Below are 18,201 nucleotides of genomic sequence, written 5' to 3'. Positions count from 1 at the left end.
ATTTTATAAAATAACTGTTTAGAATGGCTAAAGGCATAGCAGGCTGACAAACTAAAATGTGGTGGGCGATTTCTTCAAAACTTGTAGTTTACTCATTATGTATGACGGACTACTGGCAACACAAGCAGCAAAACTGGATAACCAAATCTCCAACCTACTGATAACCACCCCCGAATACAAGATCTTCAGAAAAGAAATAAAAACGATACTCTTCAAGAAATCACTGAATCACTCTGGAGTACTGTGTGCAATTCTGGAGGCCACATTACAGTAAAGATGTGCGCAGAATTGAATCGGTCCAGCGGACAGCCACCAGGATGATCTCTGGGCTCAAGGGTCTCTCGTATGAAGAGAGACTGAACAAATTGCAGCTCTACACTCTCGAGGAACATAGGGAGAGGGGAGACATGATCGAAACATTTAAGTACCTCACGGGACGTGTCGAAGTGGAAGATGATATTTTCTTTCTCAAGGGACCCTCGGCCATAAGAGGGCAACCGCTCAAACTCAGGAGTGGAAAATTTCATGGCGAAACCAGAAAGTATTTCTTCACAGAGAGAGTGGTTGATCATTGGAACAAGCTTCCAGTGCAGGTGATCGAGGCAGACAGCGTGCCAGACTTTAAGAATAAATGGGATACCCATGTGGGATCCCTATGAGGGTCAAGATAAGAAAATTGGGTCATTAGGGCATAGGCAGGGGGTGGGTAAGCAGAGTGGGCAGACTTGTATCCCTCCTGCTGATTGTGAGTAGCCAGCGGTGCACCCGGGCTGGCCCGCAGGAGCAAGCTTTTCATGCTCCCGCTCCTTGATAGGCTGCCGCAAATACTGCGAATCCCATGAGAACTGGCGGCAGCCTATCTAGGAGCAATGCAGGGCCGGCTTGGAACACTAAAAACTCACTCCTGCATGCCGGCCCGGGTGCATCGCTGGCTACTAGCTTCGGCAGGAAGGACACACCGCTGAACCACCAGGGAAAAGGTACGTGAAGGAGGGAGGGTGGTAATTATTAGTGTTGGCCGGGGCAGGAGACGGAAGGGATCCCTCCAGTCCCGGCCTACCACTAGGGGAAGGGTTAATCTGCTGGTTGGGTTGGAGGGCAGAGGGGAGTATGGGACAATCAAGCCATTGTGACCTCACTGATGAGGTTGGCTCTTTTAGTGGAAAGAGGGTACAGGGAAGGAAGGTGGGACAGGGAATAGAGCCTGGCAGGGAGGGGGAACAGTGTTCAGATCCTGACAGGGAAGGGGGCTTGGTTCAGAGCCTGGTAGAGAATGGGACTGAGTGCAGAGCCTTGCAGGGCAGGGAGGGAAGGGGGCTGGGTGCAGAACTTGGTAAGAAGGGGGCTGAGTGCAGAATCTGGCAAGGGAGAGCGTGAGGGAGGAGACACTAGGTGCAGATCCTGGCAGGGCATGGCACTTGAATATTAAGCCCCCGTCTTATATTCGAGTCAACCATTTTTCATCCTTTGAGGGGGGGAAATGGGGTTCTCTATTTATATTTGGATCGACTTATATTCGAGTATATACAGTATTTTAATTTTTAAGTTAGAACTTAACCAGTTGGTACTGGAGATTATTTTGAACCAGTTTGGTTGACCCTTTATGCATTGTGCATTTTTTTATAATTAAATCCAGAAGTGGTTTTCTGTTATTCACAGGAATTGTTATTGAAATACAGAAATGTGTCCATTAATTTTATATATTTTTCCTGTTCTTTCTCTTCCTCCGCCTCCTAACCAGCTCCCACTTTGCCTGATTATGAAGGAATAGATGCATCTCTCAATGAAACTGCCACCACCATTACAGTGCTGTTGAGACCTGCCCAGGCCAAAGGAGCTCCTATCAGGTAAAAATAAAACCTCACAAAAAAATGGCAAGGGCTTTTATACAGTGAACTGGTAGACCACTTATTAGCTGATATTGTAATTTACTCCTAAGTAATATTCATTTGCTGTCAGTCATACATTTTGTTTATTTTTCTTTTCTTTTGCTTGGCAAAGTCTCCAAATGGACCTGGAGTTAACTAATTTCTTCCTGGATGTCTAGATTTAGCTCCTGTCTGGTTCAGCTTTTCTCTAGTGCTATTTTAATTTCTCCTCTTCTCATGGTATTTCTGGGAGCCTGGGATAGGAGTGTGAAGATATCTGTTTAGGTCAGAGGTTGGTGATTTGAAGTTACTTCTGCCTTAGTGCAGTTGCTCTTTGCACAGTGCATGGGAAATTCAGAACACCGAAAAGCAAGTAATGTCCGCTTCATGGATCATCCTGCTGTATAAGCCGTTGTTCCCAATCCCTGTTTAAGCTGGTAATATATACCCAGTCTTGGGTGAGATATTTTTTAAAAGATGAATAACTAATAAACAGCAAATGTACAGATGAGAACTAATTTAAAAATTGGTGGTTTATGAAAGAAAAAGGAGAGAACACTTGGTTTCCTTTCTAGGTTAACTACTACTAATAATAATCATTTGTATAGCGCTGCTAGATGTACGCGGCGCTGTGCATTAAATATATGAGAGACATGTAAGAGAGGTTAAGAAGAAAGCAGCATTGAAAAGAATTCAAATTGTAGGCTATTCTTAAGATTAGTGGTAATAGTACAGCTGCCATCTGGCTAGCCCAGGGCTGCCCAAGTCCGGTCCTCGAGATCTACTGGCAGGCCAGGTTTTCAGAATATTCACAATGAACATGCAAGAGAGAGATTTGCATACCAAGAAGGCAGTGCAGGCAAATCTCTCTCATGCATATTCATTGTGGATATCCTGAAAACCTGGCCTGCCAGTAGATCTCGAGGACCGGACTTGGGCAGCCCTGGGCTAGACAATTTGCTATGTTTTTTCACTGACAATTGGAGAGAAATGAGCCACCTATTTTGGTCGAGCGGACTATGTCTGTCCATCTGTGCATGTATTACAGCAACTGACTTGTATTTTAGGTCTCAGCTGAGATATTAGAAGTGTCATAGCAAGGTCAAGAGGTGAAGGAGCCTGTCTGAGCTTACTGTCTCTAATGATATGACAACTGCAAATTAGTGCTTCAGGCACAACCTGCAGACAGGTCAGCAACTGAAGCCAAAGTTTGGCTACAACATTTCAGAAGGAAAATATTAACTTCAAATGCTCAAAAAATCTAAGTCAAAGAGCTTAAATTGTTAAGTCTGTGCTTAATGTCAGGTTTATTTTAAGTGTCTCAAAAACATTTTGGATGTAGTGCGGTCTTGGAAGGTTCAAAGAATTCTCGAATAAATTTTGAAAGGATCAAAGATTAACTGCAGAGTATGTCGTCATGAAAATCATCCAGATTGTAAAAGTTTCCCATTGGTTAGTGGAGGGAAACAAGACAAATTGTAAAAATGGCATTGTTTTGATCTTTTTTATTTATTTAAAAACACTTTTATCCCACACATCCAAACAATCTCTGCAGGTTACAAAGTACATACACAAATCAGTAAACAAACATAAAACAACACAATTTCTTAAAATCGCTAAAATCATATTTAAGAGAGCAAAACTAATGATTTAACAGCTCAAGTTGAACAGATCGCCATTTTCAAAAGCTTCCTGAAAAAAAATAAACCTTCTATGACTTGCTAAAGGATAATAGCATTGGAATCTGACAAATATTAATAGGTAAAGCATTCCACATGGTTAGTTATAATTCCTATCAATCAGTATGTAGAAATTTTTAAATGCATCATGTGAGGCAGCAACTGAACAATGGAAATTTCCAGTATAGCAGCAAAAGGCATTTGTGAAAAGCAATAATCAAACATGCAGAAGATGGAGTTAAAAGATTTTTTTATCTTTGTATCCCTGGAGGGTGTTTTCCACCACTCTCTGGGTGAAGAAGAACCTCCTCACATTTGTACGGAATCTATCCCCTTTTAACTTCAGAGAGTGCCCTCTCGTTCTCCCTACCTTGGAGAGGGTGAACAACCTGTCTTTAACTACTAAGTCTATTCCCTTCAGTATCTTGAATGTTTCGATCATGTCCCCTTTCAGTCTCCTCTTTTCAAGGGAGAAGAGGCCCAGTTTCTCAAATCTCTCGCTGTATGGCAACTCCTCTAGCCCCTTAACCATTTTAGTTGCTCTTCTCTGGACCCTTTTGAGTAGTATATGTCCTTCTTCATGTATTCCAGGTGAGGGCGTACCATGGCCCGGCACAGTGGCATGATAATCTTCTCTGATCTGTTCATGATCCCCTTCTTAATCATTCCTAGCATTCTGTTCGTCCTTTTCGCCACCACAAGCACTTGTCGACTAGTAATCCCAAGTCTCTTTCCTGGGGGGGTCTGCCCCTGACATCCTGTATTCATGTATAAGATTTTTGTTACCGACATGCATCACCTTACGCTTATCCACGGTGAACATCATTTGCCATGTTGCGGCCCATTTCTCGAGCGTGTTTGTCACGTTGCAGATCTTCGCAATCCTCCTGCATCTTCACTACTCTGAACAACTTAGTATCGTCTGCAAATTTAACCATCTCACTCTCTTCCCTCTCCTTCCTCATCCTATCACTTCGTGTTCACTGTTTCTCTTCTTCCATCCTCTGTCTCCATCTCCCTTGTTTTTTTCCATTCCTGTTTTCAGAATATGGCCCTCTCAAACATCACCCTAAGAACGTAAGAATAGCCTTACTGGATCAGACCAATGGTCCAACTAGCCCAGTATCCCGTCACAAGTACCTGGCAAAAACCCAAATAGTAGCAGCATTCATGCTTGTCCAAACCTTTTTTAAAAACCCGCTACATTAACCACTCTTACCACATCCTTTGGCAACGCATTCCAGAGCTTAACTGTTCTCCGAGTGAAAAAATATTTCCTCCTATTGATTTTAAAAGTATTGCTCTGTAACTTCGTGTTACCTAGTCTTTGCAAATCTTGATACAGTAAAAAATTGATCCATTTGTACCACTCAGGATTTTGTAGGCTTTGATCATATCTCCCCTCGGCCATTTCTTATCCAAGTTAAAGAGCCCGAACCTCTTTAGTCTTTCCTTATACGAGAGGAGTTCCATCCCCTTTATCATCTTGGTCGCTCTTCTTTGAACCTTTTCTAGTGCTGTTACATCTTTTTTGAGATAAGGAAACCAGCAATGAATGCCGTACTCAGTGAGGTTGCACCATTGAGTGATACAGAGGCATTATAACATTCTTAATCTTGTTTACCATCCCTTTTCTAATAATTCCTAGCATCTTCTTTGCTTGCTTGGCCTCTTCCACTGCACTTTGGGTGGAAGGTTTCAGTGTATTGTCCACAATGACACCCAGATATTTTTCTTAAGCGCTGACCTCCAAGGTGGACCCTAACATCCGGTAACTGTGATTTGGATTATTCTTCCCAATGTTCATCACTTTGCATTTGTCCACATTAAGTTTCATCTGCCATTTGAACGCCCAGTCTTCCCATTTCCTAAGGACTTCCTGCAGTTTTTCAGAGTCCGCATTCATTTTAACAGCTTTGAACAGTTTAGTGTTATCTGCAAATTTAATCACCTCGCTCATAGTTCCAAATTCCAGATCATTTATAAATAAGTTAAATAGCACCAATCCCAGTACAGATCTCTGCGTTCCCCCCCCTCCCCGTACCTCTTACTCCCAGCAAATCTTTCTGTGCTCCTATCCTCTCCCTCCCTCTCTCCCCCATGGTCATATATCCCTCTCTCCTCCATGGTCGGGTCTCCCCCTCCCCTCTCCCCTGTGGTCAGGTATCTCTCTCCCCCCCCCCCCCAATGTATGGGTATCTCTCTCCTTCTTCCTTCCCTCCCCTCAAGTATCTCTCTTTCTTTCCACTCTCCCTCTAACCTTTCTTAGTCTGCCGGTAGTGCTAGTGATTAAAGCAGAACACTGCCAGCAGGCTTACCAGCTCCAGTTTCTCATAGTCTTTTCAGTCCCTGCGACACCAGAACAGCTGATATAACTTCCTGTCCCAGTGTAGCAGGGAGTGAAGAGACCATGAGAAACTTGACCTGGGTAAGCCTGCTGGCAGTGCTCTGCTTTAATTGCCAGCACTGCTGGTAGGCTATGAAGGATCAGAGGTAGAGATATAGTGGACCGCAGCAGTAGTATCAGGTGGTAGGCAGCGGCAGCCACAGATGGAGGCTTGTGGCAGGCAATGGCGGCAACAGCAGAGAGGCAGCGTCAACATAGTCTTCTGCCTGACTTCACTTCCAGTGGAGTGCACAGAAGTGATATCATTCAGACAAAGAATGCCGCAACAGGGAAGGAAGGTGGGCCTGACTGTGTTAATTCCATTAATTTTGTAATGCTGTTAATTAGCACGTTAATCGCATTAACACATTAATTGTTCAGCCCTAGTTCTAAATTCAAGTTTCAAGTTTATCAGGTTGATTAAAAGATTTTTTAAACCGCTTAATCAGGTTTCTAAGCGGTGTACAATATAAAATTACATAAAAACATATAAAAACAAGGGATACTGGATAAAATCCAAGTGTCATAATAAAGCACAGATAAAATGTTTGGACCTACTTCAAACAATAGGAAAGTGGGGAAGAACTACAATCGTTATAGAAAAGTGCATCATAAAAGGAAAGTACAATAGGTTAGGGTAAAAAGTAACAGTTTACTTTAATTTTGTCCTTAAAAGGACAGTTGTTATCCAAATTCTTTTCTTTGTGCTTGGAAGCTTATTGCATTTGAATTCTACAAATACTGTAATAATAATTAATAACAAAGCTTATAACGCACTTTCAGTTCTCAGCAGCTAACAGTCATAAGAGGTGGCAGTATCCAGTATAAAATATTCTATTGCATGTAACAATAAAAAATTAGAAGTAATTTTAAAACAAGATCATCTTTATGTAAGCTTCAAAACATATTTCCTAAAAAGATGTCTTAACATTTCCCCAAAATTATTTGTAAGAATTTGAGTGTTTAAGTATCACAGAAATTTCTTTGTCTAATTTTGTTGCTTGAAAGGCAAGTAAAGATTCAAAAAAAGTCTACCTTTTTTTACTCCTTTAGGAGAGAACATAAGAATTGCCGCTGCTGGGTCAGACCAGTGGTCTATTGTGCCCAGCAGTCTGCTCACGTGGTGGTCCTTAGGTCAAAGACTAGTGCCCTAATTGAGACCAGCCTTACCTGCATACATTCTGGTTCAGCAGGAACTTGTCTAACTTTGTCTTGAATGTCTGGAGGGAGTTTTCCCCAATAACAGCCTACGGAAGAGCGTTCCAGTTTTCCACTACTCCCTGGGCGAAGAACTTCCTTAGGTTTGTACGGAATCTATCCCCTTTAAATTTTAGAGAGTGCCCTCTCGTTCTCTCTGTCTTGGAGAGGGTGAACAACCTATCTTTTACTAAGTCTATTCCCTTCATTATCTTGAACGTTTCGATCATGTCCCCTCAGTCTCTTTTCAAGGGAGAAGAGGCCCAGTTTCTCTAATCTCTCACTGTATGGCAACTCCTCCAGCCCCTTAACCATTTTAGTCACTCTTCTCTGGACCCTTTCAAGGAGAAACAGGAAAAGTTGTTGTTCCTTATTCTATGATTCTATCATCTTTTCTAACACAAAATGTTGATACTAGCCCATATAAAACCTTATGAAGAAAACATGATAATTTAAAAAAAATTTTTGCTTTTAACAGGTAGTCGGTGTATTTTCATATAATATGTAGTTATACTATCAGATTTCTTTAAAGAGAAGATCAAATGAAACTATATGGTCTGCAATTTCATTAACGGTTGATTCATCTATTCTAAGTAAGTGACATTATAATAAATCAAGTTGATTTAGAATCATGGATTGCACAAAGATTCTAAATTGATCTTCCTGAAATAAAAATGTCTGAATTTTCTTAAAAGAAGAAAATTCAAGATAAAAAAATTTGTGGCTTCATATTATCTAAATAAAAGCCTAAAATTTTAATAAGCGAAGATAATTTATATTCTTTTTGATTAATGATTAAAGTCAACATCTTGTGTGTATTTAATTTTAGTTTATGCCTAAGCATCCACTTTCAGCATTATTTGGAAAGGCAGTCTAAAAGCCCAAAATAACTAAAGGTACATTCCTCATGTAATGCCTTCTACGGTAGTGCATCCAGGAATTGCACATGACATGATAATGTGCATCATATACTAATTTGGCATTCACTAAATGTACAATACTTCACACTATGCAGTCATAAAAAGACAGTATGTTATATATGTATGCATTTACCAATACAAAATTGGAAGTATAACTTATGTATATCTTTTTATTATTATACAGAACCTTTCCAAAATGACTGCTGATTATTCTTGAGGAAGCTTTGCTGCCTCTGAATGATGGTTACTCTACATAAGTGTGTTTTATTTTTCAACAGTTTTAGGATTTATTTTAAGAAAATATCATATTTGTCAAAGATAATCTCATAACTGGTATACTTCATGGCAGGAGTGAGCAACCTTTATACATAGAGGCCTGCATGCATGCTAGTACTATCCCTAGTGGGCTGGAGCATTACATAGTGTCAGAATGGAAAGGCACAGAGGTCCTAAGACTTGTGATAAGTAAAATTTAACTAAAATCATGGAAACAAATGTCTAAAGAGGCTATTCTGAAAAATATATATTTCAGTGATGGGCTGCAAGTTGCCAACCCTTGCTTCAAGGGTAAGATCTTCATAAAATAAGATCTATAGGGGGGCATGGATAAAAGGATAAAAAAATGAAGCAAAAGATGGAGGGAGGCAAAATGGCGGCGTAGTGAGGACGCCATGTTAATCTCTCCTGCTACTGACAATATTTCTACCCATTTCGGCGGGCTTAATTTGGATTTAAATATGCCTAAAAGGAGAGGGAGAATCGCAGCTTCAGACCGGCAGATTGAACCAACCTTGTTGCGGCAGGAGGTTATCACGGGCTTTCTTACTTTCTCACCAAGGGACGAACTGGCTGCACCGGATCGGAGAGAGTGTTTGGTGCTCGGAAGCGACCTCTCGCTTAGTCCCGCGGGACCTGCGCCTCCCCTGCAGCCGCGAGATTGGGAAACGTCGGGAGCTGAGCAGGGATGGAACTCAGCGTTGCCTGCAGTGCTCAAGGACTTGACAATGCCTCAATCAGAACCAACTGGGACACCGAAAGCAGAGAAGGCAGCGGAGTTAACAGCACGAGAGGGGCAGATTCCTGTGGTCCCTTCTCTGGTAAGACCAGCTATAATTACTTTGGAGTCAATATGGTCGGCATTGGACTCCCTTCATAAACTCTGTGCTGGAACCCTTCCCCTGGTCAATATCCAGACTCAGAGAATCGATAAATTGGAAGGGGAGGTAAAAACTCAGGGTGAAAAAGTTGTTCACTTGGACCAGCAGGTCCAAGGGTTACAGTCATCTCAACTATTGATAACTCAGGATAGATTGCTCTTCGCTAGAGAAATGGAAAATTTTGAGAACTATATTAATTCTTTGAACCTTAGGATCCTGTACTTTCCTAGAATGTTGACAATCTCTTCAAAAGATTTATTCTATAAATTTCTGAAGGAAGTATTCAAGTACCCTGAGAATGGACTTACTCCACTTCATAAAATATATTTTTTGCCAGTATCAAAAAAACAATCCTCTACTCTGGGGGTTCTACCTGAGGTTTCAGACGTTATTAACATTACAAATATCCTGGAAACCTCAGAGGATGAGGTTATTAGTCGAGCGACTCTTCTGGTAACATTCGTTTTCCATCAGGACTATTTTTTTGACTTAGAGAAGTGACCTTCTTAGGAAGTAAGATTTCCATGTTCCCAGACATCTCGAAAATAACTCAGACCAGGAGAAGAAGGTTCCTTGAACTAAAGCAACATGTGATTTCACTGGGAGCAAAATTTCAACTCAGATATCCCTGTAAATGTATGATCCTTTTGGATCAGAATTCCTATGTATTTTTTGAACCCTCCCAATTGCAATTCTTTCTTGAAGGGAAAGGGATACCAATGCATAGTGCTTTGGTGTGAGGCAGTCCTAATTGACTCCAAGTAGGAAAAGGTCCAGTTAATAATTTGAGAGAGTATTGCTACAAGTGTACAAGATAATAGTTCATATTATCTTATTGTTATAATTCTCTCTAAGATGTGAATTGTCTCCCTCCTATATGTGGGCTATTACAAGAGTTTGAGTTAATGTTAACTCTTTAGGGTCTTATGGCCCGTGATTTGTTTTTTCTTTGTATAATTTGATAGCTAAACTATTTTCCTGTTACATAATGTCTTATTCAACTATGTATATAAATTAATAAAGAAAGAAAATGAAGCAAAAGAGGAACAAACGAGGAAATAAGAAAGTATGTAGTTATGATCATTTGTCAATAATTGATATATCTACAAGAGATGTAGTGAAAGAAAAATGCTAAAAGGGGATGGAATGGTTCCCCTGTGAAGCTAGTCATAATCCTACAGTGACGAATAATGATAGAACTTTCTCCAATCTTGCCCTTTTAGGACAAATTGGTGGGAAAATGGTAGCTAGGCACAGGCAGTCGGTACATAAAACCTTCAAGACTGACTATTTATGGTATCTCCACTCTTGACTCCAACTCCTTTATTTATATAGGTGTACTACATGCAAGGTGTGGCTTCTTGGGATTTTGGTTTAATTTATCATTTCTGGTCAGCTATTATAGATATGCCATTTGTGTTGTGTGTGTGTGACCAAAGTATTCTGTTAGTATTATTTTTCTATGCATCATTTTGTAGTAATTTAGCTTGTTCAGTTGTCTCGATAGTGGAGGAGATATGTGCGATGGGGGAGGGGAGAGGAGATGGGGGTTTTGTTGATCCTTGTTCTGTATTGGTGATATATAAAATGACAGTTGTACAAAATATTGTTTCTTTTTAATAAAATGATTTCAGTATAAAATCAAAATTATTCAAGGCTTGTGGAGATGGGATCAGACAGCGTTCATGGGGACGGAACAGGGATGGGGACAAACTCCCCATGTCACTCTCTAGGTGCCACTTTTACTAATATAAATATCATAAAATATATTCCAGTGTAGTAGGTGAGACATTCTAGACCAGTGGTTCCCAAACCCTGTCCTGGGGGACCCCCAGCCAGTCGGGTTTTAAAGATATCCCTAATGAATATGCATGAGAGAGATTTGTATATAATGGAAGCGACAGGTATGCAAATCTCTCTCATGCATATTCATTAGGGATATCTTGAAAACCCGACTGGCTGGGGGCCATAATCCAGCAAGTCCATATTATAAATGGGGATGTGTCACTACTTTTCCTAATAACTTTTTGTTTATAATATCATTTCTTCTGATTGTGAAATTGTCTCTCTCCATAATGAGGACTATTACAAGAGTACTGATGCATTGTAAGGAACTGTTGATTTATTTGTTTATAATTTCTTTTCATTTTAATCTGTAAAACTCTTGTATCTATTCAATATGTATTTTATTGGAATATGTTCAAAATGATAAATAAACAAAACAAAACAGATACTACTATTAATTTCATGCAGTCACTTTTTGTTTTAATTATTGGATTGAGCATTTCCTATTTTTTTATGGTTATTTTCTTTCTTTGGATTTGTATAGTGTATTGTATACTACCCAGACTTGTTTTCAGATTAGGAGGTAGAGTAAATTAAAATAAACATAGTGACACATCAGTGCTGTCGCTTTCATCAACCTCTCAGTGGTAAACATCATTATCAACCACTAAGGGCCGGATTCTGTAAACAGCGCCATTAACGGCAGCCTCTTAAAAAAGCCGTGCTGATCGCGTGTCAAGTCATGCAATGGCGCTGTTAAAGGATTGCACCACGTTGAAAATAGGTGCAGGAAATGTAGGCCAGGGTTTTACAGGCCTACATTTCTGGCACCTACTTTCAATGAGAATCGTGTCCACGGAGGTGCCTGCTAGCGCCTACGTCCACTTCCAGCGTAAACTTTACCTACTTTAGACATTGGTTCCCATAGGCACCTCTGTGGACAGGAGTTGGATTCCGTTGTTGGCAAGCACCTTCCATTTTAAAACATTAGATTTTATTTGGTTTTAAATGACGCGGTCAATTACCACGCTGTTTATTACCAATTAAAGCAATTAAGTTAGGTGGAAGTAGGCGTTCTAACTTATGGTGCTCTATAGAGTATTTGTGCTTAAAAGCTGCTTTGGGAAATGTAGTGATATGACCAAAGATTAACCAGCTTCTATAATGGAAGAGTCTACCAAAATTGTGTATTAGTAGTTTACTAATTTTTAATATCTTAAAACCAATGACCCAGCAATAGTACTGGAAGTAGGTTTCACCCAGGCTGAGCACACTGAGGGCTCCTTTTACGAAGCCAAGCTACCGGGTTTAACGCGCGCGACTTTCATCACGCGCTAACCCTCTCGCTGGCCTAAAAACTACCGCCTGCTCAAGAGGAGGCAGTAGCGGCTAATGCGGCCAGCAGTTTAGCGCGCGGTATCACCTGTTCATGTTAAACCGCTACTGCGCCTTCGTAAAAGGAGCCCTGAGTATAATACACTAAAACTGAGCAAAATTTAGCATACTATTGGTTACACAAAACTTTTCTACACCCTTATATGGAAATAAGCACACTAGAAAAATTGTATGCTATAAATTTTACCAAAATATATACATTTGTTATTTAGCTATGTCTGGACTGATGTTTGGGAAAGAATAACTGTCGTTTTACTGTTGAAATCTAAACCGTCATGACTGTTATTTTTAGGTCAGTTTGCCTTTCTGAAATTTTATGAACTCGTGAAAACAAGCTCTTATGATTGCAGTTGCACTGAAAAATACTACATGAGTAGAAAAATAATAGCAAAGTTTCTTTTACATTCTAATGGAATTCTTTGAGTTATAAATATGAAACCAAGATTGCTGAAACCACTAGATCATTTATTAGACTTAGAGGTTTGAATTGTTCTGATGAACCTAAGCAGTTGACTTCGATCTGAACTTACTGGCGTTGTATTGTATATGATACCCCTTTTTTTTTTTTGTATCATCTAACATTGATGAACAGGTACACATACCATAAGTGCTATATTTGTTTTGCTTTTTCTTTCTTTTTTATGTTCATATGTTTCAAATTTAATAAAGATGGTTTTAAACTTTAATGCTACACCTTAAAAGTTGCATCTTAAAAATGTGGGTGTTTTGTTTTAAAATGTTCATTTGTTTTTGTGAAAACTGGTCTGAAGTCAACTTATTTTTGCTACCTGTAAATTTACTAGTTGTTTAGATAGAAGTTCCCAAGACAAAATTCACTCCATAAGAAATGCAATGCTAAAATCTACCTAGTGGCCATCAGAAGGAACTAGTGCTCTAAAGCAGTGTTTCTCCACTCAGTCCTGGAGTACCTCCTTGCCAGTCAGGTTTTCAGGATATCCACAATGAATATGCATGAAAGAAATTTGCATATAAAGGAGGCAGTGTATGCAAATCAAGTTTGTGCATATTCACTGTGGATATCCTGAAAACCTGACTGGCATAGGAATACTCCAAGACCAAGTTGCGAAACATTGCTCTAAAGCAGAGGTGTCCAACCTTTTGGCTTCCCTGGGCCGCATTGGCCGAAAAAAATGTTTCTGGGGCTGCACAAACGCTGCAGCAAGACAGAGGAGGGAGCCGGCAAGACGGTAAACACCTGGGGGCAGCAGAGGAAAACACTGCAACGCCCTCGACAAAATACTTCACGGGGCCGCATGTGGCCCTTGGGCCACAGGTTGGACACCCCTGCTCTAAAGTAAACAAAATTTTGGATAGGAAAAAAAGTTTCCTACTTGAAGAGACAGTAAATCATTATTTTGCGCTTAGTTAAAAGTTCCTTTCTTGGAGATATCATCTGACATTTCATTTTCTCTCTCAACTTATTACCACTTCATAGTGCCTACCAGATTGTGGTTGAAGAGCTTCATCATCACCGAACAAAGCGGGAAACAGGTGGAATGGAATGCTACCAGGTTCCGGTCAGCTATCAGAATGGTGCAAATGGAGGAACCCCCTATTACTTTGCCGCAGAACTGCCCCCAGCTAACCTTCCTGAACCTGCTCCTTTCACAGTGGGTGACAACAGAACTTACCAAGGTTTTTGGAACCCACCTTTGACTCCCAGGAAAGGATACAACATCTATTTTCAAGCTGTCAGCAGTGTGGAGAAGGTAGGAGTCAAGCAGCAATTGCCTGAGTTGGGAAAGGGTTAGGTGCCTTGTGGAAGCTACAGGTGTATAATGCAGGCCTTAATGCTGCAGTGGGGTACATGGTTTAGGTGAATAGGCAATTGGCATTTGGTTCATGATTTACTGGAACAATTAGATGCTTTATTTATAACTGAAATATGGTTTAATGCACTTGGGGAGCCTAATGCCCAACTGGGTTTTTATGCCCGACTGGGTTTTAAGTAATGGCATATTCCTTGTGAGGAGCGGAGAGGAGATGGGGTATGATAATAGCAAAACTCTCCTTATTAATGGGAACAGGAGGATCCAGACATTGTAGAAGGAGCTAAAAGTTTTATTACTTGAGTAAGATACTTCCATCTGTTATCTTTTTTTTTTTTTTTTTTAACTTTATAGCCCAACTGCTCTTGTTCGGGATAAATGGAAACAAGTGAGTGTGAATATTTTACAGCGTAGATTTAATAGTTTTATGGGATTTGAATGCCCACTTTGATTCTGGAGATTTTAGAGCTATCTTTATTACCTTGGCTTCAAAAAGTAGGTTAGAAGAAGTTGTCCCTGCTCCAGCACATTTGGAGAACATTTACCTGATCCTATTTTCGTTCCTGATTTATTCCAAGGTGTAGATAAATGCGAGAGGGTTTGTTTTGGTTTTTTTTGTTCTTGGTTTTACCACTTTGCGATGTGTTTTCAGTTATTGTGGTCTGAGAGGATGGCAGAGGCTATTGTTAAACAGAATATGTAAAGACGTTAAGAGGGCTAATGGATGTTCCCAACTGGGAAGGGGAAACTTGAAAATGTGCAGGGTTCAAGATGATTGGGATTTGCAATGAATGTATGCTCAATGGGCTACTTGTTCAAGTTTCTACCTAGATAATGTTGCTCCAGTCTGTAGAATATGTTCTTGTAAGGGTAAAAATAACATCTGGTTTTCATAAGAACTGCTTGAATACAGGAAAAGGGTTCATATTCTACAGAGAATTTGGAGAACGTCTAAATTGAGTGATAGGAAACTGAGAAGGAAGGCAACAAATGAACATATATTTAAGATACACTGCTAGATGTCAGGTATTTTTTTCAAACAAAAAGTAAAAGAATTGTTGCAGAAGGGAAAGATGTGCCCTAAGGACATGGGGCTAGATTCACTAAGCCCACCGATCCTGTTCCGACCAGTTTGCGACCACTTTGCAACCCAACCCAATTCACTAACCTTCCTCCCGATTCGATCCACGCTTGAGGGGAAATGGCATGCAAAGTAGGAAGGCAATGATTCACTAAACTCAAGAAGGAACACCGATTGGGCTGGCCGATCCAAACTGAAGCGACTGTTGAAGACTAGTAGTTCACGTCCTTGTCAACTGTCCTGCTCTCTGCCTCCATGCAATCTGAAGAGCTGGGTATTACAGCCTTCACTGACAGACCACTCGACTCTCTTTATGCTGGTTCAATTAATATGAATTTAATAATCAAATAGCAATAGCTTACAAGAACAAACCACACAGCATACAGAGTAATAGATCAAACACCAGGCTGGCCAGACTGATGGAGAACTTCCGATGAGTTCTGCCACCTTGGTTTAAGGAGCTTTCTTTTATATGATTCTGACAGCTCTGGCCCACGTTGGTGCGTGTTACATTTCACACTTTCATTGGTTAATCATATTCCTTATCTCATTTATTAATCTATGGATTGGTTAACATAATTGAGTGATACTGTGTCACGCCTTTTTTCATCTACTTCTCCCTTACTTCCCCGAAATATATCAAGAACCTCCCTCGAGCTCCTGGTCCTAACGGTTTTTCAGCTCTGTGGTCAGCTCCCTTGTTTCCTGCGCAGTATTCGTTCTTCTTCTTCATTATAGGGCTAAGATCTCTCTTTCACTAGAATTGTTTTCCTCTCCAGCTGTGCCTTCTGTTTGACCCTGCTTTCAAGAAAAGCAGAAGTGTCTTTCAGAGCTGACTGTTTTTTAGTCAGAGTGTCCATTTTGCTTCTTTCAGCAACCATTTTAGGTCTTAGCTGTATTGGCCTATTTTTGGCCTGTCCCTGCTATATTGGGGAAATTCTCAGGGGTCTTCACCTGGGCTTACAGGACTTCTCATCCCTTCCTCAAATCCCAGCCCTGCATCCCTGAAACCATCAAACATTTCCCTTGTGCAAAAAAAGCTCTCTGCCGCCCTGTGAGCCCATGTTAAAAGCGGTGCTGCACTACGGCGTGTTCTTTTCACAAATAAGCAAGATTTTAAAGCTGAATACAGAGCTATTAAGCAGTGTTTTACTCATTTTTTTTCTGATTAAAGCCCCCCTCCCTTCCTTGAGCGGATAGCATTCGCAGACCATCTACAAGTAAAGAAGATAGTCTGCGCATGCGTCAGGATCGCTCTGCAGCGATCCGTGTAGTTGGTGTGGGGCGTGCCTCCGATCACCGCGATTTGCATGAGGACGCATTGTGGATCGGTCGCCCAGGAAGACTTGGCCACGGTTTGCACACAGATCACCCAAAAAAAGGAGGTTAGTGAATCTTGCCCGTGGTTCCCCTATTATCTGCAGATTGTCTAGCAAATTTTTTTTTTGGGGGGGGGGGCAGAAGATTAGGGATTTAAAAACTACACCGTCGCCTATGAATGGAGAGCCTTTTCAAGGAACAGTAAAGCAAGCAGAATGTTTTTAAGAATTTTTAAATGATCTATATAGATAGGATTGTACACGTGGCGATTTCTTCATTCAAGATATCTTTTACAGTGATGAGAAGATTTCCCCCCCCCCCCAATTTCCCCCCATATCTGCATATATATCACGCAGGTTTCTGATCTGAAAATATTAGACAAGGGGAACCTGAATAAACATCATAATGTTTAAATTAATACTTAATTTAACCCTTCTGTACCCACCTGGGGTCCTTTTGACCCCAGCCTGACTTCTTAGTTTAGTTGCTTACTTATAAATTGTAATTTTGATTTCAAATTCCAGGTACCTTTTCGATGGTAACAGACAGTGCGTTTCCTGTCTGTGCTAAATACAGCTTTTGAATTTTTTTGTTTTAACCTAGTTTAACGTGAATATAATGATTTATACACATCTGGAGTCAAATCGACCCCACAGGTTTATGGAGGCAACATTGTCAGCAGTGGAATACAGCATTGAAAAAGTCGTGATGTATCTCCAAAGTAACGCCCAACAAATGAGATAAGAGAAGTTGAAAACGTGTTAAAATATTTTGTTAGGTTTTGCTGTAAAAGAAACACTGCTAATAGCCATTTTTTTTACATTTGTACAGTGAGTTTGCTGAACAAGAGAAGAAACATTTTTTTGAAACATTACCGGAACATCATCGGTTGTGCTGTAGTCCTAAATATACATTTTATAAACATAAATGTTTCACTTGAGTGCCATGACAGTGAGAATTTGCTAAATTATTAAGCTGAAGCAACTTTCAGTACTTTATAAGTGATACCGTCAAAATGACCACCAGCTGTTTAAAGTAGTCGACAATTTAACGTATGCATGGAAGGGTTAAGGAACAAAATTCAACACCAGTATCACCTCTTTGAAAATAGTAGCTGCCCCCTTATTTACAAAATCAACCAACTGACCAAATTTCAATGATAATTAGGTTCAGCTGATTGACCAGGGCTAGGCTTAACTGCAGCCAACCTTGTTAAATCTAAACCTCATTATTTATTGAACCTTGCCATGAAAGTGAAGTAGTCACCACAAAGTTTCTACAAGAATGCTATGTCACAATCAAAGAAAATTCCAGAAGAGATGAGAGAAAAAGTTGTTGAACTATTTCAGGCTAGAAAGGGATACAGAGCCGTGCAAAAGTTTTGCATCACCTCAGAGTAATACATTGTTCCGTCTTTCTTGCTGGATCACAGCAATATTTCTGATGCTTACTGCTGCATATTATATACTGACGTGTTCAGAATTTTATGCTCTATCACCCTGCAAATTTTAAATTGATTTAGGACTTCAGATTTAAGACTTGTAATGCATAAACTGCAGAATGTTGAAAAATGTTGAAATTTCATAAATGGATTACATTAGCTATTTCAATACATACTAAGTT

At 40.2% G+C, this 18,201-nt stretch overlaps 1 protein-coding gene across 4 annotated transcripts in view; it reads left to right on the top strand.

The window, feature by feature from the left end:
* The window catches only part of PTPRK (protein tyrosine phosphatase receptor type K), a 1,016,831-nt gene that overhangs the window by 733,184 nt on the left and 265,446 nt on the right, over positions 1–18,201 (top strand). For all 4 annotated transcript variants that reach the window (XM_033939071.1, XM_033939068.1, XM_033939070.1 and 1 more), the window contains exons 11-12: positions 1,742–1,847; positions 13,844–14,117. In XM_033939071.1, the coding sequence (XP_033794962.1) occupies positions 1,742–1,847; positions 13,844–14,117 (380 nt within the window). The remainder of the gene's footprint in view (positions 1–1,741; positions 1,848–13,843; positions 14,118–18,201) is intronic.

The sequence above is a fragment of the Geotrypetes seraphini genome, chromosome 3, assembly GCF_902459505.1.
Source record: "Geotrypetes seraphini chromosome 3, aGeoSer1.1, whole genome shotgun sequence".
In the NCBI taxonomy this organism is placed as follows: domain Eukaryota; kingdom Metazoa; phylum Chordata; class Amphibia; order Gymnophiona; family Dermophiidae; genus Geotrypetes; species Geotrypetes seraphini.
Note: the sequence above shows the minus strand (reverse complement) of the source record. Positions and strands in the feature narration are given on the sequence as shown.